The sequence below is a fragment of the Setaria italica genome, chromosome V, assembly GCF_000263155.2.
Source record: "Setaria italica strain Yugu1 chromosome V, Setaria_italica_v2.0, whole genome shotgun sequence".
Lineage (NCBI taxonomy): Eukaryota > Viridiplantae > Streptophyta > Magnoliopsida > Poales > Poaceae > Setaria > Setaria italica.
In genome coordinates this window covers 198,826-222,405 of record NC_028454.1, presented here as the reverse complement: position 1 = coordinate 222,405, position 23,580 = coordinate 198,826, and the positions used below count along the sequence as shown (strand labels likewise).

At 43.7% G+C, this 23,580-nt stretch overlaps 3 protein-coding genes and 1 non-coding gene across 4 annotated transcripts; 2 read left to right on the top strand and 2 right to left on the bottom strand.

The window, feature by feature from the left end:
- Positions 1-3,303: 3,303 nt before the first annotated feature.
- LOC101777454 (serine/arginine repetitive matrix protein 1) lies at positions 3,304-4,856 on the top strand. The gene has a single exon (XM_004967279.3). The coding sequence runs from the start codon at positions 3,466-3,468 to the stop codon at positions 4,615-4,617; it is 1,152 nt and encodes a 383-aa protein (XP_004967336.1). The 5' UTR covers positions 3,304-3,465; the 3' UTR covers positions 4,618-4,856.
- A 119-nt stretch (positions 4,857-4,975) lies between these two features.
- Positions 4,976-9,240, bottom strand: LOC101777040. The gene is made up of 12 exons (XM_004967278.4): positions 9,054-9,240; positions 8,793-8,973; positions 8,287-8,349; positions 8,080-8,182; positions 7,781-7,885; positions 7,626-7,699; positions 7,408-7,540; positions 7,151-7,223; positions 6,420-6,611; positions 6,030-6,150; positions 5,720-5,944; positions 4,976-5,642 (listed from the first exon to the last, which is right to left on the bottom strand). Exons 1-12 carry the CDS (start codon positions 9,125-9,127, stop codon positions 5,571-5,573), a joined length of 1,416 nt encoding a protein of 471 aa, XP_004967335.1. The 5' UTR covers positions 9,128-9,240; the 3' UTR covers positions 4,976-5,570.
- Positions 9,241-11,434: 2,194 nt separating this feature from the next.
- Positions 11,435-11,508, bottom strand: TRNAI-UAU. The gene has a single exon. It is a non-coding gene; the product is annotated as a tRNA-Ile (tRNA).
- A 6,475-nt stretch (positions 11,509-17,983) lies between these two features.
- LOC101780840 (zinc finger protein MAGPIE) lies at positions 17,984-20,154 on the top strand. Its single transcript, XM_022827192.1, has 3 exons — positions 17,984-18,639; positions 18,730-19,129; positions 19,228-20,154. Exons 1-3 carry the CDS (start codon positions 18,480-18,482, stop codon positions 19,973-19,975), a joined length of 1,308 nt encoding a protein of 435 aa, XP_022682927.1. The 5' UTR covers positions 17,984-18,479; the 3' UTR covers positions 19,976-20,154.
- The last annotated feature ends 3,426 nt before the right edge of the window (positions 20,155-23,580 follow it).

Genomic DNA, 23,580 nt, shown 5'->3' with positions numbered 1-23,580 from the left:
TCTGCTGTTAAAATTCTTTCCCTCAACAAATACAATTTAATGTCCTATATCGCTACTACCACCAGAATCCCATGTCCCTGTCAAGGTATGAAAGTCTGCATGATCTCTACCAGCAGACCTTTTCTGATTTCTCACACTTGTTTGGTCATCACAAACCTCTCCTCACCTTCATTCCATAGCACACAGCACATGATATGGCATCCAGTTTATCCATAATTTACCCTGTGATGGCGCTCCCTTTTCCCTAAACGATAGCACCCTGTTTGTCAAATCAAATATATAATTAATCTGCACAAAACAGCACACCTGATGGACAGTGACTGGTATGTGCACATGCAATAATCGGTCTTCTGATCTTAGCCACAACATTGCTTCTGATTTCAGCAACATGCATGTCCATGTCTCTCTCATGAATAATATACTACCCTAATAGAGAAAACGCAGTGAAAAGTTTGAAAAAAAAAACTTGAGGTCAAAGCAGCTGGACTACGCAGTACATTCGTTACGCTCGGACGTTCTATGCGAATTGGATGCTCCAACGAAACATTAAAAATTACCTAGTGCAACATTAGCGATTACTGTTTGCAACATGAAAAATGAAAAATAATGTGTACAAATAACTACTTCGTTCAATTCTAGGATAGAAAATTCCCGCCGCAACATGAACACTATATTCCATGCAACATTCACGGTAAAACATGCAGAAAAAATAGTTGCAACATCGATGCTTAACTATTGCAACATATGTCGAGCCATCCGATTTTTTTAAGATTCCGAACGTCTGTTCTGTAGCATTACTGTTTGTTACTCTCCACTAAGTTCAAGATCTCAACTCGAATGGATGTTCATTTTTTTCTATATTTATTTTAAAAATTAATTAACACGGTTCTTTCAGTGGTAGGTGGCTTCTCCGTCGATAACGATGCGCGCACGAGGCCGGCGGTCCCTGGACTCAGTATCTTCCTTTTTTCATGTAGGTAGATCCTCAGACGTTTGGTATAAGCCTGCCGGCCGACTTAACAAACTACATATTACCGTTTTTTAATTAAGGAAATAAATTCGGTCTCGGCAATCAGATTTTGACAGCTTACAACAGATAGAAAGGACTACCTTGCCGCACTTAAGCCGCTAACGTCTGAACGACACGATACAGAGCTACAAAATTATCAGAGAACCTGCAACAGCTAAACAAGTACTCTGGTTCTTGATTCTCTCACACTACCTTGCTGAAAACTTCCGTGGAAGTGACCACCAAGCTTTGACACTAAAAATCTTTTTAAATTGCCTCTCTGATAGAATTGACCAGCAGGGTCGAGCAGCAGCAGCCAGCAGGGTCATTATCATGCATGACGTATGAGCGCCAGATGTGTGTATATGTACGTGTACCGAAGAAAACGTAACCCCTGCCGGTGACCTGTCCCCTCATTAGTTAACAAGTAGGAACGCCGTGTCAGATTATTCCAACCAAACGAAATAAACTGATAGCTGGTACAAAACTCTCGCTTGGGTCCCGGTTGGTAGAGTGTAAATCTCCCGAAAATCCATCCGGTTGGTAAAACTTTTACCAACCGGGATTAAAGGGGTCACAAGTCACACAATTTTTCACGTGAAATATGCGCATGCGCAATGCGTGGGATTCGAACCCACAACCTCAAGCCTCGGACGTAGCTTCCTGACCATCCCACCTACACAGCATATCTGACTATATAGGGGATGCAATTCTTTTGTATTAACTCATAGGGGACCCTTTAGTCTTGGTTGTGTTACCAACCGGGACTAAAGACAGTCTCGATTTGTGTTACCAACTGGGACTAAACACCCTATTTAGTCCCGGTTTGTAACACAAACTGAGACTAAAGGGTCCGAGAGTTTTAGTCCTTTTTCAGCCACCCATGGGAACCCTTTAGTGCCGGGTGGTAAGACCAACAGGGATTAAAGGTCACCCGGGACTAAAGGGTCTCCTACAGGTGGCTGATTTTTGACCAGCCTTTAGTCCCCATTGATATTTGACCCGGGACTAAAGCACCTTTTGTCTCGGACCAACTTTAAATCGGGATAAAATGGGGCGCATGGAAGGTGAGTTATCTACTACTGCTACAGTAGCTAGATAGACGAGTCAAATAGATCTTTTATAATTTTTTGAGTTTTGTTTACCACGTGACAATCCAAATAATTACCATAAAAATAAGTATCAGTAAAAAATATTTAAATTATATCATTTATTTATTAAATGGTGTATTACTAATTAGTTGACATCGTGATTTCATTTTTGACCGGGAATAATTGTTGTACATTGTTTGCTACATATTTTATTTGTCATCGTTACATTATTAATTGTCATGAGATTTTTTTTCTCATACGAGGTTAAGTAATCATATATTGAAGAATCACTTAACGCTGGTTCAAAAACCAACAGGAATGGGACTTATGGACGAGCGGGTGATGGGTTTTGTATCAGATTCGGCTATCTGGCCCATGGATACAGAAAGCAGCAAGAAAAGAAGAGGGCTTGATGAAAGTAGGAGGATTGACAAGGCAGCCCAGCCCATTAAACGGAATGGGATCATCATTAAACTTAGTGTGACAATTGACAAGGCAGCCCAGCCCATTAAACGGAATGGGATCATCATTAAACTTAGTGTGACAGACACATGTTGACGTCTACCGTACCCATTTTTATGTTCCTACGGTGACTAACCAAATGTTGCATATATCATCTTGAGTTGTTTCGCGAGCATTGAAGACGACTTGTTGCAGCTAGCCACGAATCAAACCCATCAACAGTTAGTGACGACTGATGACAGTGATGCATGGTGCAATTATTAATTGAGCCACTTAGTTTTCTGGATTTTGAATTGATTGACCCTTCAATGTACATGTATTAACTGCTTCAATAATCAATTATTGTTCTTAATCTTTTAAACCTTCTGTTCGCTTTTGTGCTCCCCCAACGCTGCCCTCTTTTATGTTTAGGAACAAGTAGTGAGTCCTTAATTAAAAAAAATCACTGAAACTGTAAAAAGCTCGCGGTTGGCTGACAGCAGGGGAGCGATGAGCAATACAGGAGTGAGTGATAACATTAGATATGATACGATGGTAATTAGTCGTATATGATTGCTTACTCGTAATTAGTCGGCTCGTGCTGCACAAGTAACCTGACATTAACACGCCACATGAATCAGCACCGGTGGATAGAATACAAGCAAGAGGGGAAGTGCAAATTGTTAGCATCAGCTAGCAGAGAAGCATTTTTGTTTTTGTTTGAAAAAGGAAAAGGAAAGAAAGGAATTAATAAAGCTCGGCAATTAATTATTGTAAGGCAAAAAAATATACGGATGATCAACTATTTCATTTTCCTTAACACAGAGATACGCAGCTCTTGTGCGTATTTGAGAAAAAAAAATATATGGATGATCGATCATAATGATAGTCGCAATCAATCATGTGCGAGCTCACAATGAATGAATGAATCCCATGTGGCCAGACCGCCGCATACATACTGGATGGATCGATCAACCGCCATCGATCAGCTGGCCTGGCTCTGCTTATCAAAACAGGCGGGCAGGTCGTCACAAGACAACAAGAACAAGAGGATCGAGCAAGACAAGCCAGACGACACACCATCCAATCCCAATATCCCATCCCATGCATCATCCATCCGCGCACAACGCAGAGCAGAGCAGAGCAGCCATGAGCTCCCCGCCGCCGCCGCCGCCGCCGAAAGACCACAGCAAGGGGAGGTCGCCGGCGCTGGAGCTGCTGGACGAGTACTGGTTCTTCAGCAACACCCTCGCCAACAGCAACAACAAGCCGCCCAGGTCGCCTAACAATAAGGATTGGGAGCGAAGGGAGGACAGCAAGGGCTCTTGCTCGGCCGGGCTGTCCCGGTTGTACGCGTCGGGGGGACGGAGGCTCCTCCGGACTCCGTCGCTCCCGTCGCCCTCCAAGTTGTCCAAGGATGTCGACGACGACGACCTGGCGCCGGTGGCGGCACGGCGGCAGGACGCAGCTGGCAGTGGCAATCGACAGCAGCAACAAGAGGAGCACGAGGTGGAGGAGGACGACCTCAACTGGAGCTCCATCTACGAGGGCGTCCTGCGCACCAGGATGGCCGAGGGAGCCAATAATAGCGGCAGCAGGTCGGCGCTGCGGCGGGCGCCGTCCATGCCCGTCCCATCCTCCTCCGCGACGGGCCAGGCCAAGCCCACGCCTACGAGTACGCGGCGGCGTCCAAGCCCACGCTCGATGAGCGCCAGCCAGCAGCCGGTCCTGCCGCGCTCCAAGAGCGGCGTGTTCAGGGCGGAGGACAAGAAGTGGAGGAGCTCCGGCGACCTCGAGTCCATCGAGGTCCAAGGCTTCAGGGACCTGGGCTTTGTCTTCGACAAGGAGGACCTCAGGGAGAGCCTCGCCGGAGTCCTCCCGGGCCTCAAGCAGCAGGCCGCCGGCAAGACCGGCCGCAGCCGCAGCAGCAGCGGCAGGCCTTACCTGTCGGAGGCGTGGCAGCGGCCGCCGGCGCTGGTGAGGGTGCAGTCGGAGGCCAGGTCCGCGGCGGAGGTGAAGGACCAGCTCCGGATGTGGGCGCAGGCCGTCGCGTGCAACGTCCGACAAGAGTGCTAGCTGCTTCTGCCTGCTTGTGCTGGGCACACAGATCCTGAAATCCATTCATCATCCAATGCAAACCAAACCATCATCACGCATCATACTTGTTCTTCAATTTTGCTTTGTCATACATACTGTACACATGTATAATTAGATTTTGATCATCTTTCTTTCTCTTTCTTCAAATTCCACACGGATGGGATGACAATAGCTACATGTGTTGTGTTGCGGTTTATACATCTCCTCTCTTTTTGATTGATTGATCCATTCATTCATTCAATGATCGATCCTTCCTTGCAGTACACATTGTGATCGATCCTGACCAAAATGGTTGCCAAACCAAAATACCAAATGTCTTGTGCTGGGATGCTCTGAATTTCTGTTCCAAAACAAGGCGTGCTCACTCGTATTCTTGACCGAGATGGGTCGGTAGCATAGGCCATAGAGACCAACACAACAAATACATCCAGGCCATGTGCTCCCCAGCAGGCAACTCCGAAAACAATGCATGGAATCTGGGCAGTAACATGCCACGCTAATATGCTAAGGTGTCAGAGAGGAGATCCAGCCAGCCAGCTACCAGCAGGTGAGGTGCATCATCATCATCATCATCAGGTGAGGTGTCAGATGATGATCAGCTCGGCGCTGATTGCGGGCCGGCTACCTCTATTTTTGCTGCTGCCATGCCATGGTACATAAGCCACACCATAGTCTCATAGTCAAAGCTAACCCACACTGCAAGCTGAGCATACATAATGTTGAGCCTGCAAACTAGCAGTCTAGCAGTGCATCTGATCATGGTATGCCCATCAGCTGGCGATAAAACGGACCCAGTCTATCTTCCATATACAAAAACCTGGGTGACTAGTCAACTATCTAATATCTGGTGCCATAAACCGTCTGGCCGTTGCCCACCGAATGGCACCGGAACAGGGTGCTGCTACTTGTGCTTTAGATACTGTGCCCCTCAATCACCGAGCAGAAACGCCACCAGATTTCTTAAATACTGCACCTTGCAGAAGATACGAAGCCTTGTTTCGGACCTACGTCAAACAACATGCTTGAGCCCAGGCAAAGGAAAAGGGCACGTAAAAAGCTCAAAGCAATCAAATTTCTGTACCTTTGGAGCATAGAATCCCCAGTTTGTGCATGCGATCTGTGTCGAACAGTTGCGCAGATAATTACGCCAGGTATCAACGATCATAGTCTTATCTCTGAATGCGCCACTGGAGAAAAGTAGGTTGTCCATCAATACTAGATACACATAAAGCCTGAAAAAATCACATTCTTTCTCCTTCACGTTGATGGATGTAACAAGCTTCAACATCTTTTCAACATTTCCCACCTATAAACACGGACGCCAAACAGTCACTGCACAGAACCAAAAGGGCACAAGGCAGCACATACCTTTTCAGGATTCTCATGCTTACCTTAAGGCCAAAGTTAATCTTCAGCAGCTGAAGTGCCAGCTGACTCCTTAGGAATTTGCTGCGCTTATTGGTCCCAGTAATGCAGTCGATTATCCTTAAACAATTAAGGTCCATAGTGACCCTGCCATGTTATGAAATTCACTTTAAATAAGCATAAAATAAATCGTAAAGAGAAAACCATGGGAAAAATTTTCAGGCAACATCTGTACTAAAACATCACCGCTTAATACTGTGTATGCAACTTTATCATTCTAAATGTAATATGGAAGGGCATATTGAGCTATAAGTTGCAGATAACTCCTAGTCAGTCTTTCATGCCTACTTTAATTACCCTGGGTTGCAAATGAATATACTTTATAACAGACAACCACACATCTGCAAAAATATTACCTCTGTGCGATTGATTCAGCCACCATCACACAGCTACTTTCCCACTCACTTGTGTTGAAGTATAATACAAGTGAATTCAGGCAGTCTCCCAAAACAACCAGCAGCCCTTCAAGCCCACGGTCCAAAAAGAGGGAAATGACAATAACAAGGAGTTCTTCTGCCTCAGAAGCTGAGAAGATGGGACGCACTTTTCTGTAAATTAAACAAATGGAACAATAAAGTAGAATTAACTAGGTAAGCAAATTCAAACCTTTGTTAACATCATAATATCTTAGGGATCAAATTAACACAGAAATGGAAATGGTTCTTGCAGAGGAAAAGAAATCATTATCACAGATTATGGAACAATAGTAAATACAGCCACGCCATAAATTTGGAATAAAGAAGAATGAAACTAGAAATGTCCACTAGATTGGTACAAATGGGACAATCCTAGCATGTTAAGACGAAAAAAGTAGTTACAGACTCCGTTCCAGGTAAATATTAATATAGCATCATAATGTCAGACAAAAACATCTTTTACCAATACAAGTACCTCACTGGGCATTCTATCGCAGACAGAACTTGGCAACACAAATCACAAAAGAGAGTATACTTTGAATTTTATGAGCAAATAATTAAAGACAATCATCTTACGCTGATTTTATATTGGTGTCTACCAATTTAGGTTTTATAACTGAACAGCAAGCAGAAATACTTCATAACAATATCCAGTGTGTTAAAGATTGTACCTGATTTTGCAGCAAGCAGATACAACTCTTACCCATGCAATGATGTTATGAGGCGGACCAACATCAGAGCTATCTGATAATGAATAACCATAAGTTCAATTAGAAATGCGAAAGCTACTGGATAATATTTAACAAATGACCTGAGTATTTTAAGAATCTTCACCATCCTGAGGGTGGCAATTCCAAAAATGGAGTGAATTGCATATAAGTGACAACTACAATTAGTTAAGGAAGAAAAAAAATTGTACGGAACCAACCTGCAGCAGCAGCACTTTCAGAGATTGAAGCTTTAGTGCCAAGAGTCTCAAATAGATACCCATAGCTAAGCATCGCACATTTTAGAACAGAGTAGCTTGGAAAATATCCAAGGTTGACCAGCAGTTTATCATCCTGCAATCAGTAAAAAAAATATTTGCTGAAGGTTCAATGGTAGAGTAGAAGGAGAACACATTTTATGATTATATATTTACATTACCTCGTCTAGGGAAAGAATACTGTCCCAAAAGTCGGTTGCAGAAACTTGTAACTTCTTATTGGATGAATACAACACTGACAGGTGGTAGCATAAGGATGCAGTATAGTAAGGGAACAAATCACCGATCTAAACAGAGTTCAGAAACGAATTCTTACACTTGGTTAGTGTCCACGATGCTATGGAGTCTTCAACAGAACCACCTATGCGAACCAACTTCAGAAGCCATCCATACATCAGCATGCCTTCAAGAAACCCCTCTCCTACAAAAATAATATGAAGAAGATGCTGAAATTAGCAGCAGGTAACAAGGCCAAAACCTGGAACTGCAGTAAATGTTGAACTAATAGATACATGACCAGTCAGAGGAAAAAAGTTGAGCCAATCCAAACACTATAAATGTATAATAGACTTTAGTTAAAACTCAGAAGAAATGCACATTGGGAACAGAACAAACCTTGTTGGATCTCTAGATCGAAACCTAGATGTTCACTTGCACAGAATGATTGCAACATTTGGCAATTTTCAACTCCCATATCGCTAAGGTTTGAAGGGAGCTTCTGCAAGGATAATTTAGTGGTCAGATTTTTTTTTTCAAAAAAAAAGGGAAACTAATCTTGGGGTCTGAAAGCAAACAAACAGAATAAAGATAGGGTCATTAGACCTGGCAGCCAAAAATTTGTTGACCCCAGGGGGGTACATCATCTCTAGCATCCAACCCTTTGGCCTGCAAACTCAAACACCAAATAATAAGGGAAAAACAAAAGTGGAGGAGGGGATTGGTAATAGTGAAACTAGATGAAGAGGATGTGGGGTGTTTGGATCTTTAGTCCAGACTAAAATTCATGTCACATCGAATATTCGGAGGCTAATTAGGAGGACTAAATATGAGCTAATTATAAAACTAATTATACAGACGGAGGCTAATTCGCAAGACGAATCTATTAAGCCTAATTAATCCATCATTAGCACATGTTTACTGTAGCATCACATTGTCAAATCATGGAGTAATTAGGCTTAATAGATTCGTCTCGTGAATTAACCTCCATCTGTGCAATTGGTTTTGTAATTAATCTATGTTTAATACTCCTAATTAGTATCTAAACATTCGATGTGACAGGAATTTTAGGAGGCTCTAAAAACCAAACACCCCCGTGGTCTGACAATTACCTTTTCCTCACAATCCTCAAATATTTTGCAAATCTCATCCTCCCTGACCTCCTTGTCTTCCTCATCTGAAACATATCCCCCCCTGGGGCCATGCTTAGACTTGGCAGCCCTAACTTTGCGCAAATCCTTACCATTTTCAAAGTAATCCAGTAAAAGATCATCCAAGCCGATAACCTTCTTCCTGAATGGAAGTAAAGAGACATGGGTAAATCACAGGAGACCGGGAGGGGAAGGGAAGAAGCAGAGGCCGCGGATCTATACCTCTTGGCGGGGCGCGGGGAGGGGAGGAGGGGATCCTCCTCCTTCTCGAAGTCGAGGGGCTCGTCCATCACCATCGCTTCTCTCTCGGAGGTCGGGGGCGGCGCCGCGCGGAGGTTTGTTTTGCGGCGCCTGCTGCCTGCTCCGCTCTCGTATTGCCCTCCAAAACCGTTCTACGGCCCAGCATCTGGAGGGACGATTGGTAGGCCCACGCCCCGCACAATGGAGGTTCGTTTTTCTATTTTCCTCTTCCTCTAATAATCCTTGTGATCGATTTTATTATAATTTGTGAATTTTTGCAGTCAGATTTTTTAAAAATTGGTTTAAAGTTTTTCAGAACCTGGTTCGGCATTTTCTTTTTTTTTTCTCTTCTAATCAGTGATTAATAAATAATCGCTATCTACTATGTGCTCTCCAAGCTAAAATTTGCAAGTCTACCGGAAAAGTATGCTCCAACAGAGTTGCTATTCGGATAGCTATCCTATTCGGTTTGCAAATACTCCCCCACACTCTCCAAACTTAGCAAGCAAGTATGGCTTGCTAAATGTGAGTCCCGCGCATGGAGTGGAGAGTGCAAAATGAAGAGTTTGTTGTACTGCGAAATGAAGAGGCTGTTGAAGTGCACTGAAAGTGTAGATTTTTATAGAGGAACCTGGGATTTGGAAAGAATGTAGAGGAGTCTTTTTATCAATTTGGTTAGAGAGTCAAATGGAGAGCTAAAAATAGATAGTCTATTGGAGTTGCTCAAACATTTTAAATGGCTAAACTTAAAACTGAATTCAACATTTTTTATACAAAATTTACTTCTACATGGAAAAGCCAAAACTAAGGCAAATATTTTATTAGATCATATGTTGCACTATAATTCTAAATAGTGCCTAGTTCAAACATATTTGGAAAGGGACTAACATTTTTTTAGGAAATGTACGCATGTCGACATAATTTTTTGAAACGAACTAGGTAGGAGAGCTGGTGATTGTATTATAAAATATTACAAAGAAGAATGAGCTCAGACTAGACTAGGTACAACAACAAAACAACTCAAAAACAAAACAAACTCTGTGGACGGTCGGATTGAAATATCGACACAAGCCGTACAATACCGCACCACCACAACCCAGGAGAAAAAGGTGACAAGTAGCTCTCATCGCCAGCGCCGTCGTTCCCGACGAAGTTCCACGCCGAACCAGCCGCAGCCATATAGGACTGCGGCAGCAGGGCGTTGTAAGTCGTGTAGCTACCACGACTCCTCCATCGTGCCTTCGTTGTTCTCAGGTCACGCACACGGTCGTCGACACATCCTGATTGGTCTGTCATGCCAATCTTGAAGCGTTGAACATCACGGCCAAGATTTGAGTCTGAACACTCTTTTGTAGCAACCCGAAACGCTCCAGTGCTCGCTAGTTGCTACACACGTAATTTACAAAAAGGCGATGGCAGAGCTCGTTTGGCGCTAGTGGAGGAAGGCCTCCTAGGGATAAGAGACATAGGGACATAGGGTGCGTTTGGTAGAGCTCCCATAACTGATTCTTTGCAGAATCCAGCAGGAGCTCTGCCAAATAATTTTTCATGCAGAAGTGATGCTCGATCTACTGATTATGTAAATGATTCTCTGAAATAAACTAAGAGGTTGGGAGCAGGAAAAAAATAGTTTCTTCTGATTCTGTGAATTAATTCTCCATCCTGATTTTAAAAGTTTATACTAGAGAATCACTTATCTCAGAGAATCAGCTCCTATAGATAACCAAAATTAGATGGAGGTCTACCAAACAAGCCCTTATATTTCTGTTGGCATGAACAGGTCTCCAATGTCTTTCCTCTATAACATAAAAAACTCGACCTGCAGGTTAAAACAATCTCTAGGTTTTTCTAGAGAAGATCTTCTCGCGCAGGTCGAGAAATCCTATGTAACATACGAATGTTTTTTTTTAAAAAAAAGGAACAAGCCTTGAGGGAACTATTAGAGGCAAAATTCTCTTTCATTTCACATTTGTTTTTTTAAAGAAACAAGCTTGGAGGAAACTACGAGAGGCAAATTTTTCTTTCATTTGATTTTTTTTAAAGTAGCAAGCCTTTGGGGGGGGAGCTATGATAGGTAAAATGAACATAAAAAGGCACCTATTTGATACAACAAGCCTCGAGGAAGCTATGACAAGTAAAAAAAAACAAGGCATTTATTTGATGCGAGAGGTAAAGACACGCAAAACAGCAAAAAGGAACAAAAAGGACACATCTATTATTTGATACGAGCCTTGAGGAAGCTATGACAAGTAAAAAGAACAAAAAAAAAATAAGATGAGAGGGGTAAAGACATGTAAAAGGATCATAAACACATCAAAGCGTTGAAGAACATGAGGATAATCTGAGGGGGTGAGAACACAAAATGGTCCCGGCGGGGCTCGAACCCGCGACCTTCGGCTCATAAGACCAACGCTCTAACCAACTGAGCTACGGGACCGTGCCTGTTAATTTTTTTGTTCAAGAAATTTTAAATAAATTCATACTTGCTTTGTTTGCAGCAACCATTTGCCTAGGAGTTCTGGGCGCTTTCGAGCCTTCCATGGCTCCCGGAAATTACGTACAAGGCGACAGAAAATGGCCGGGCAGGTGGGGAACGCAAGGAAGAGATATGCAATGGTACGATCGGCAACAGAAATGGCCACGCGGATGCCTCGTCCTAATCATACAAGTGAAGTTTTAGACGACCAAAAATTGATAAAGGGGTGTCCTGACTAAAATTCATATCACATCGAATATTTGAAGACTAATTAGGAGGACTAAACATGAGCTAATTATAAAACTAATTACACAGATGAAAACTAATTCACGAGATGAATCTATTAAGCCTAATTAATCCATCGTTAGCATATGTTTAATAGATTCGTCTCGCAAATTAGTCTCCATCCGTGCAATTGGTTTTGTAATTAGCCTATATTTAATACTCCGAATTAGTATCTAAACATTCGATGTGACACGAACTTTAGGAGGTGCTAAAGAAACAAACATCCCAAAAACTGGCAATCTGAAAAACTAGATGACACGGTTTCTAAAACCAAGACATGCAGGGAGAGTTGTAGGTTGACATGTGATTTGTAATATTTTATACTCATAATTGGATGGAACTTTTTTACCAATAAATATAAAAGACCACAGAGTGAGACTATTATCTAATTCAATCAAAAGCTAATACTATGGGGGCGTTTGGATCTTTAGTCCCGACTAAAATTCATGTCACATCGAATATTTGGAGGCTAATTAGGAGGACTAAATATGAGCTAATTATAAAACTAATTACACAGATGGAGGCTAATTCCCGAGATGAATCTATTAAGCCTAATTAATCCATCATTAGCACATATTTACTGTAGCACCACATTGTCAAATCATGGACTAATTAGGCTTAATAGATTCATCTCGCAAATTAGTCTCCATATGTGCAATTAGTTTTGTAATTAGTCTATATTTAATACTCCTAATTAGTATCTAAACATTTGATGTGACAGAAATCTTAGAAGGTGCTAAAGAAACAAACGGGCCTATATCCTTTTTATCTTTACTTATCACCTGAGGGTTTGTTTGGCCAGCCCCGGCTCCTCTGCATGGATATTGTAGTAGTACGGTGTCTCTGTAGCTTGTAACTATTTTCTTTTTTATGGCCAAAATGAACTAGGGAAAGTTGGGAGCCGTTGCACCGGTTCCGGTGCTTAGGATGCTACAGTATTTAATTTTTTTTAACACATGAGTATTTCATTGATAAAGAAGGGATGTTACATCTGGCTAACGGAAAGAAAATGAAAGAAAGGTAAAAAACAGGAAAGAAAAAACTGAGCCACTAAACATGCGCAATAAGGCCCGCTAGACTTGTCGCTCCCGCTTGTATCCAAAGGTTGGCCGAGGACTTGATTTTGGTTATCATCGATGGTGCCGAAGAATCTTGGTGATGGAATACTCTGGAGTTTCTCTCTATCCATATTTCCAACATTATAAGGAGCGTTAGGCTTCTAGTCGCTTTTCGTGGGATTTCAGTTATTGACGTGATATTGGTCCACCACTCCAAGATCGTTGTGCTGTGTTGCCATTATTCCGGGTCCAGTCTTTGTTGTGTTAGCCACAGGGCCACATTCTTCCAAATTCGTTTCGTGTATCTGCATTTAGTGATAAGATGGTGTGCAGTTTCCATCGTGCATCGGCATAAAGTGCAAGTTGGAGTGTGGTCCCATTTGCGTCTTGCCAATCTATTTGAAGTCCAGACCCTGTTTTGAAGGATTAGTCAGGCGAAAACTTTGCACTTTGATGGGGGCCAAGCTTGCCATACTGTTGCGAGGTTAGTCGTCTTTGTGCATCCTAGGAGTTGTACCTTGTATGTTGAAGTAGTGGTGTATTGGCCGCTTTGCGTGAATTTCCAAGTAATTCTATCTTCCTTGCGTGAATTTCCAAGTAATTCTATCTTCCTGATTCGGTAATAGTTCATATTGCTGTATCAGGCTCCATAGTGTTATGAATTCGCTCAAGTGAGTTGTTGTAAAGCTTGTTGTGTGATCAAGGTCTCTGATCCACTTGTTATTTTGAAGCGCCGCACGCACCGTCCTTTTCTTCTTCTTTGTTTTTGTGTATAGTTATGAGACGATGTCTTTTTGTCTGCATCCTTGGATCCACGCAATAGGGCGTTTGGATTGAGTCCTAGCCTATCTGCCTGTTTGGTTTGAGCAATGGCATCGTTCCATCCATCGTTGCTCTGCTTTGTCCAGCGTTGAGGTCCAGTCAGATTTCCAGAACCAACTCGCTCGGCATGAGTCCGTCCGTCAAAACAAACGCGCTATAAAAAGGGCCCTGAAATTCCCAAGGTAGTATATGATTCCATTTCATGATATATACTTTTTTATGCCATGCATCTATATTATTTTTAGTAAACCATTGCTGCTGGAATTTCTTCCAAGAGTGAAGCAAAGATGGCCTGGAAATTTATAGAGAACTAGCAAAAAATAAACACTATCCAGCAGGCTAGGGCTCTGTTTTCTTTACGCATTCTGCATACAATCCGCAAGAGCCTACGAGGTTCCTCCTTTGACATAAGCAGAGGGAGTAGTTTCATCCAACGATGGAGGAATAGCACTGCCCCTTCTACAATGCATTAGAACAAGTTTATGATATGAATGAATACTATCTGTTGAACCACGGTTTTGGAGATTCTGTGTGTTGTTTCCTAGCAAACAGAGTCTACAAAGAAGTATTTTACATTGAAACAAAGAATAGCCGGATGTATCAGATGATATATAGAGGCAGGGGCCTCTTTCATTTTTTAATAAAATAGACTTTCCTCTTGGTAGAAAAAGGACCTTCCTATCGCTGCTCCTCCATCGACATTGGTTTCCCACATGAAGCGTTGGTTTGGCTTCCCTCTTATTGCATTGGCAGTCTCTCTAAAACAACTGGTGAGATGAGTCTTCTCCTCAAACCCCAAGCTTGAAACCTAATGGTCGTCACGCGCTAGGGTTTTGGATATGGGAGATTGGTTGGGTAAGGAAGGAAGAGTGAGCCATGGCCGTTTGTATGCACCCCGGCCAACACGAATCGTAAAGCTGCTAGAAGCAATATATAAAATTGATTTCCGGCCCAGCAACGTGTACATATTCTGAAACTACTGACATGTAATAATCTTTCTTTACCAAAGTAGAGGATTTGTTATTATTATTATAAATCCTCCAGTCCACACCCACACGTTGTGCCTCTCTAATGCAATCTCTACTAAGGTCCGAGGTGAATTAGCTCTGCACGACCGAGTCTAATTAGTCCATGATTATCCCATGTGATGCTACAGTAAACATTACTAATTATAATTAATTAGGTTTAATAGATTCATCTCGTAAATTAGCTCTTATTTATGCAATTAGTTTTATAATTAGTTCACGTTTAGTCATTCTAATTGGTATCCAAACATCCGATATGACCTAAACTAAAAATTAGTCCATGGATCCAACATTGCTCGATAGCTAAATTAATTAGGATATGCTATTTTGGTCATATTGGAAAACTACATATATCCCATCTACATGGCAAGCGAGGTTTTGTTTTTGTTTTTGTTTTTGGTACATCTCCTAATATATAGTGCAACATACACCCTCTTAATATTGAAATTAAATTGCTCCTAATTTGATACTGTCAGGCAGATGGAAATGGTTTTCGAAACCTAGCTGCTAGCTAGCTAGAGAAAACAGGCCCCTGGTCCATGGAGTGGCCAAGGTCAATCCAAGCAAGCAAAAGCAAACATACCCATGGTGACAAGGCTTCTCTTTTTCCCAAACCTCCATGTTAGTTTTCTTTTCCCAAAGTATCTGATCACTTGCTTCTCCCATGCATGCTGCTGGTAGAGCAGAGAGAGAGAGAGAGACAGAGAGAGAGAGAGAGAGTAAAGCGAAATATTTTTGTGTTGTGTGGATCGATCGGCCTTTGGAAAGGAATCTTGTGTCCGTCGCGTCCGTTCCTTTAGAAACAAAAGGCGCTGTGCTGTAGGCGCTGCCTAGGGCTTGCAAATGTGGAGAATATCCTAGGGCTTGCTAGAGTTCATACGCTAGAGTCCAAGGGATTAGCGCTAAACAAAGGCCAAAAGGCATAAAGGCTCATTATCACGCACTATATGCATGTGATTTTAGATGAGAATCACAATGCAATAATCTTCTGGGTAGGGCTGACTAAAGTCGTCAGCTCGCAAGCAGACGCCTTCCCACACTTCCAAATATTCACCTGCCATCGTCTGACTTGCTTGCGATTTGATCGATCCATCAGCTAGCTGATGCTGATCTGCAGATTCCCGGCCGGCTGGCTCAGACCTCAGGCTGGTCGATCGATGATGCATGCGAGAGGAGATCTCACTTCACGTTGGATTTCGCACCAACAAACTAACACTGCACGTTGCCACTGACATGACACATGTTCCCGTCACTCACTTGCCATGATATACAGTACAGTATTTTCCACACGGTGCCTTTTCTTTTTTTTGTCTTCTACAGTACGTTAAATCGACGTAACCCTAGACAAGGAGGAAGTAAATACTGATAATTTTATTTGTTGGAGCACTTTAGTATAAAGTAATTACATAGCTGCAAGCCAAACTGCACCATGCATATATGATCATTTGACCCTGCTACTGCTAGCTAGCTTGAATAATGTATAATTAAAAATGAGGAGAAGGAAGCTAGGTAGCTTCCGTCAAGGTCGGACAATCAAGATACGACAATAAGCATGCGTGCATCAATATTAATGTTTCAAATTATAGTTGATTTTACCTTTCTAGTTCTAGATATAGTGTATATCTAGGCTAAAAAAGGGAGGGTGTATGTATGACTACTATACGGGTATATATATCTTAAACCAGCTCCCCGACATATGCCCTGCTTCTTTATTTGAACAATCCTTGGAAATTACTCAAATGGATAAAAGAATCTCTGACTAAGTGAGAATCGATGCTTGGAGACAAAATTAAATCATGATCAAACGAACGTCTAAGCACGCATGCATGCATGTGACTCAGGTAGCTAAGCTTAGCTGACAGTGACAACCCTGATGAACTGAAGCTAAGCGGCAGTGCGTGCTGTCGGTCGATCCGACGATCCAGCAGGTATTGTACGTACGTAAATGACGCATGCAGTTTTGTACGTACCGTCGTGCGTGCAGTGCATGGTTGTTTTAGCATTTTTAGATTCATAACTTTTGCTATATATCTAAACATAATATATATGGGTACATAACAAAAACTTTGAATCTAAAAATGCAAAATGAACTATAATTTGAAATTTGAAATGGAGGGAGTAGCTAGCTTATTATCTGATCTGGTGGGCGACCAGGACCACGGTAGATGACCATGTAGCTAGATAGTGAAAAGAAAAGAAATGCAGAGTATATATATTACTTGTGCACTATTTCTAGGATTATGAAATCTAATGGAACTAGTATCGGGGTTTGAGAGTTTCATTTCATCTTGTAATATCTAATTACATGTCCGGCAATTAATGGCATAGGTGGCCTGTGAAATCTTGAAATAAAATCGTCAACTTAAATATTTTTCGATGACATGGAATTTATCTACCGCTGGAAATAGACTAAAACCAGTATGTGTTCACCAAAAGTAGCTCTAGCTAGGTAGCTAGTTGCATTTAATGGAACAAGCAAGCAAGCTCCAAGGACACTATTTTTTAAAAATGAAAGGACAGTAGCTAGGGCATGCAGATATCCATGCAATTGCTGTCGTTTCCGGCGTCGCCTATCGACATGGCCGCTTCTTCGTTCGATTCTCGTCAACATGCATGCACAGATCCATCGATTTGCATTTGCATCGATCTCCATCAAGACGCATGCATGCATGCATGCACACGTGCCCCCCGCCGCCGCCCGCCACCTTTATTTGCCTGCATTGCATTAGCAATATATATATTATTGGCCTCATCGTCCATAGCTAATATACATATTATTATTGCATGCACTCCATCTAGCTAGAGCAGGAGCAGGAGCAGGGGGCATCCAAGGCGGGCGATCGATCCATGCATCCACCAAGCTAGTACTAGTCTACATGCATGCACACTTTAATTCGGCTACATTTTGACTTGTGCCCCTGACCTAGTGCGTTTATGATCTATAATCTAGCTACGTACGTATTATATAAAATCAACCTACATATAATTAATTTTATCTTAGTATATGTTTGGCAAGGATCAACAGACCAGGAAAACGTAGCATATATAAATGCATCCTCTTGCAGCAGCAGCAACAAGAGAGGGTTACTAGCTGATCTGCAGATATGTAGGTCAGACTAGCTAGGGACACCAGACCAGACCGGCCATATGCACCGCAAAACTGCAAAGGAGATTATATTTGACGTGGGGGAGAGGAGATGGGCATGCAGGAGGCATCACATTATGGGCTAATGATGCCAATTGCAAAGGCACCAAGCCACAGCTTTTTCCCTTTCCCCATCTTTCTCCTCATCATATGTGTCATCATGGATTCCATTGCATTGCATTCTCTCTCTCTCTCTCTCTCCCTGCACAAGCACCACCACCTAAACGCTACACCTTTCAACTTTTGCCTTTTTACCTCTCCATTTCTTTATTCACTTCTCTCTCCTCTGTCTCTTCCCCCTCTCAGCTACTAGCAGTATCAGAGTTGCCTCTCCATGTCTATTTATCCTCTTGCAGCTGCCTTGTTGCTGGCGGTACCTAATTAGCCCTCTTGCATTGGCTTGCTTGAGTAATGACCCACACCTAGTTAAGAAGAAAAGTTACCCTTTATTTTGTCCCCCAAGCAGTTAAACAAGAGAGAGAGGTAGCAAATTAGTTCGTTCATGTCTTTTTGTTGTTAGAGACGAAAGACACACGAGATCGATCGATATATCATACAAGTCTATCTAGTTGTTGAGTTCGTTCCAAGGTGAGATACATGCTGGAAAAGCCACCAACAATGGCAAGTGAAGCAACGGCAGCCATCATCTCCAACCCCTTGATGGCTCCTCTTCCTCTGTCTCATCAACAAGCAGAGCAGCAGCAGCAGCCTCTCCCTCCTCCGGCCAAGAAGAAGCGCAGCCTCCCGGGCACACCAGGCAAGTCGTCTTGATTCTTCTTGCATGCTGCTCTCCATCGTCCATGTATGATACGATATAGACTGATGACATGAAGAATCCTGCATGCAGACCCTGATGCGGAGGTGATCGCTCTGTCGCCGCGGACGCTGATGGCGACGAACCGGTTCGTGTGCGAGATCTGCGGCAAGGGCTTCCAGCGCGACCAGAACCTGCAGCTGCACCGGCGGGGCCACAACCTGCCATGGAAGCTCCGGCAGCGCAGCGGCAAGGAGCCCCCCCGGAAGCGCGTGTACGTGTGCCCGGAGACCAGCTGCGTCCACCACAACCCGTCGCGCGCCCTCGGCGACCTCACCGGAATCAAGAAGCACTTCTGCCGGAAGCACGGCGAGAAGAAGTGGAAGTGCGACAAGTGCTCAAAGAAGTACGCCGTGCAATCGGACTGGAAGGCGCACGCCAAGACATGCGGAACACGAGAGTACAGATGCGACTGCGGAACCCTCTTCTCCAGGTACCCCTGGATTCCAATCCATCTCCGATTCAGATTCTCCATGGCCGCCGCCCAATTGCAATAATACTGATGACTGACCTAGCTCTTCTCCGATCCAGGCGCGATAGCTTCATCACCCACCGCGCCTTCTGCGACGCGCTGGCCGAGGAGACGGCCAGGCTCAACGCCGCCGCCGCGCCCAGCAGCTACCACTTCGCCGCGGGCTCGCCGCCGGGGCTGGCCGCCGTGCGACCCAACATGGTGCTCCCCGCGCCGCCACACCTCAAGCTGTGGGGCGGCAGCGATACTGCTACGCTGCCATCCATGGGCATTATTGGTGGCGTCCTAGCCGGTGCCGGCGCTCCGCCGCCAGTGGTGCCCCCGCAGCTGTACGCGGAGCTCCTCCCCGTCCCCGGTGCACCGTCGTCGCAGCAGCTGGACGCGGCGCAGCTCGGCTGGTTGTACGGCGGGAGCACCGGCAAGCAGCTCTCCTCGTCAAACGCCAGCGACCTGACGACGACGGAGGCGCCGTCCGTGTTCAGCGGGCAGCACCACGGGAATGCCAAGCCCGCGCCGCCCACCGACATGTCGGCCACGGCGCTGCTGCAGAAGGCGGCGCAGATGGGTGCCGTGCAGGCGTCCGGCAATGCCATGTCCGCCGCCGAGGACGTGTTTCGCGCAAGCAGCCAACTGCAGCACGCTGCCAACCTCACCGGCGGGAACGTGGCCTACGACATCCTGTCGGCGGCCGGCCTCAATAAGGACGCCGCCGTGCACGTGGGGAGGGAGGAGACGAGGGATTTCTTAGGCGTTGGTGTGCAAGCGCTGTGCTCCTCGTCGCTGCCGCTGCATGGCTGGATTGCTTGATCGATCGATCGATTTCCAGGCAATGCCGCAATCACGTAGCCGGGCGGCCACTGGCAGATCGATGAGCTTAGTGACTAGCAGTTTATTACTTATTGCATTTACCATTTCTTGTCTTGGTATGTTATATGTTTACTTTTGAGATTTGCACCGGGGAAACTTAATTTCTTGGGACAATGCAAGACGATGCATAGATTTTGCTATGCACATAAATATAGAGTTATGTCTAGATACATAGTAAAATCTATATATGTATCTAGAAGAGTCAAAACGACCTACGAGGGAGTAGTAATCAACCAACCACACGCTCATGAATTGGATGCAACTGAAGAATGATACATGTGGTGTGCCAATGCAATGTGGAGCATACAAGGAGATCCGAGGGGAGGCAATCTCTATATGCAATGCAATGGCAAGCAAAAAGTAGGCAAGAAATTAAAGACATATCCATGCATGCATATTCTTAGCACCAATAGTGCAGCATTATTCATCAAAGACTAGCCCCCTGCCCCCCTTATTAGCTTAATATAATTAATTTAATCTACTAGTACTATATAGTAAAGCATCATGGGAAGAGGCCCGGCGCTTTACTACTCTATTATTGTCCAAACCAGTGCAATATTGTATTTACCTTTTCAGTCCGGCCTTGAGCACGCAGATGTGCATTTCGATGCCCAATAATTAAGAAAAATGAAGGACCTGTCTTGCTGTGTGCTTGGCCAAATGTCAAATGGTCGAAGGTTCAAGTAATTAATCTAAAGGGGAGGTGCAACAAGTAAGACAATGGGGTGCCCACTAACTTGCCAACATCAACATATGGGAGGCCGGCAGTGGTTTTGATTGGCCTCTCCCCCATATTTGCTGATGCAAATCCACACATCCATCTCAATTGCTGCCTAGTGCTACTTAACTTAATTGCGTGCTCAGTGCATTTTGGTTATAATGGAAAGGTGCGTGTTAAAACAAGATCCTGTCTAGAGATATTTCGATTAATTTTTTTTAGGAGTGCATGCTGTTGGAAAAGCAGAATCAGCTGCTTACTCTCTTTGATCCTTCTAGCTAGCTAACTGATTACTGATCCTTATAGTACTACATACAAAATTGGGCATCAATCAATTGAATTAACAAGCCGTCACACCCGGTTTTAAAACAAAACCAAGTGCTACCTACATGTATGCCAGGATCTAGTTTCATACATATAGTGACATCATCAGTGAATAACAGTAACAATATCACGTAAAAAGATATAAAGAGTCTAAATAACAGTAACAATATCACATAAAAAGATATAAAGAGTCTATCAGAGATATACACTTAATCCTGGAAACGAAGGCTCCAAACTTCACAGGCATACGACTGGGGGTTGCATACGCCTAGAACTAAGCATCATCTTCACAACAACTTCATAGCATCTTCTTCTTTTGAGCAACGTTGGTTATAGCAAGGGTGAGGACATGTCGTACTCAGCAAGTGTGGGAAAATATGAATGCAAGGCTTAAACAAGGAAAGGCTTACTGGTTTATTGCGATAAGCAATTTTAGTTGATCTATTTTATTAGCACCTGATTACTAAGGTATAAGTATATACCAACCCACATTAATAGAAATATAGGCTATAAGCATATGGCAGAAGCATAAATCATGATTTAAGTCCATTTTCAAGTTCATTAATCATGTGAGGGTCCAGGCCGCTCTTGACCGTGAGCACGGCTGATATATCAGTTTTACACTCTGCAAAGTTTGTACATCTTTACCCATAAATCGCGTAAAAGTTCAGAAGAACTTTAGACCTAACCATGTTGTGCTGATCTGACACTCATCACACTACCGAGGTGTGACTACATAGGGACGCTACGAGGCCTTTACAAAGATTCCCTAATAAATGGTAACCCGCTAAGGTTTTGGTGTCTAGCATGCATAAACCTCCGTAATGGGCATAGTATCTTAGCAAAGCCCTCTTCCTAAGAGGAACGGGCTATACAATGACTCAGTCTCCCCTCTTGCCCTTTTGGTAAGATTACTCCAAACTAGAGTCTCTAATTAATTAGTCAAGATCAGAGTCATATAGTCCTTATGGTTGCACTGTTTTCCTGAGTGGTTCTCCATATTCCAATTAAGCATGGTGATCTTGTATTAATGAAAGGTATAGCATAAATAAAACAAGTTTATCATTGAGTTCATTAAAACCACCATAACCCAGGTATAGCAGCTAAGCATAGCTACCCACTCAGGTTGACAAGGAATGATCATAAAACTAGGCAAATCTTAATAGGACCCATCAAATTAAATGCAAGCATATGCAATGGTGATTAAATAAGGTTATTGGGACAAAAGCACAAAGACACACTTGCCTTTCTCCAAAGAATAGCTGCTCAGATTATCTTTAGTTCTTGCTCTCTTGAAACTCTTACTCTTCAAAGCTTTCGAACGACGTTCCTTCTACTCGCGACAATCATCCAAAACAAACACCCATAGAACGCATATGCAAGCAAACAAATAAAATAAATTAAAAACAATACACCAATCATCATAAACATTATTAAAAAGTGGTACAAAACTAATCTACACGTCTAACAAACACGTGAGTGAAAGAATTACTCAAAATGGAGTTAAAACGCGAAAGATACGGATTAAACAAGATGCTAGGGCTTAACTGCGAGAAAATGAAGTTTCCAGGGGCCTATATGCGAGAACCAAGGGCTTAAACGTGTTAAAAACCTTAAACTGTGGATCTCGGGATTATCGGTTTATTCGGGGGCCAAACTACAAAATGGTGTTTATATTCTTCCTCCAGCCGATCTGCCCGTGCGGTCAACTCCAAGCGACCGGGGCAGGCTCGCCGACGGCGGTCGGGCCAGGGAGCGATGCTAGGAGCCGGCGGCAGAGCACAAGGTTGCGGCGGTGCATAGGACGACGACAGCGGTGGCCTAGTGTGCGGAGCCTGAGGTAGCGTGGGCACGGGCAGCTGCAGGCGGCGCGTGTGGTGCAGCACAGGCGAGCGGCTCAGGAGGTGAGGCTGTTGCGCGTGCGAGGCGCGCGGCGCTAGGAGACGGGTCGGTCGCGGAGCGAGGGAAGCGGGGCTCGGGGCGTGGGGAGGCACAGAGACCCATGAGCATACCTCGGCCATAACAGAGAGAGAAGAAGAATGAGGGAATCGCCGGGAACAGAGCTCAAACTTGCTCTTGAACGGCAAACCGGAACAAGAACGACGAAATCAACCTTCGACCAATGACTTGTGGTTTCGTCAGATTAGCTCATTGAAGTTTCACTGGAGTCGGATTTGCTCGCCGGAGTTTCGATGTAAAACTCACGGAGTTTAACACATGATGTTTAGTGTTGAATTGTGGGAGTTAGAGTTGTTGAAATGAGGTGGGGTTTGCGGCGTTCGAAAAAGGACGTCAAGTAGATCACCGGAAAGTATTTATAAGCCGGTTTGGAGTCCAATTTTATTTTTCTCCTTTTTCTAATTTTGGGAATTAATTTCGAATTCAAAAAAAATTCCAGAAAACACTGAAATCGTAATTAAATCACGAAAAATACTCCAAACACTCCAAAAAATTTAGGAAAATTCGTAGAGATGACTTGGGAAACGAGGAACCCAAATAAAAT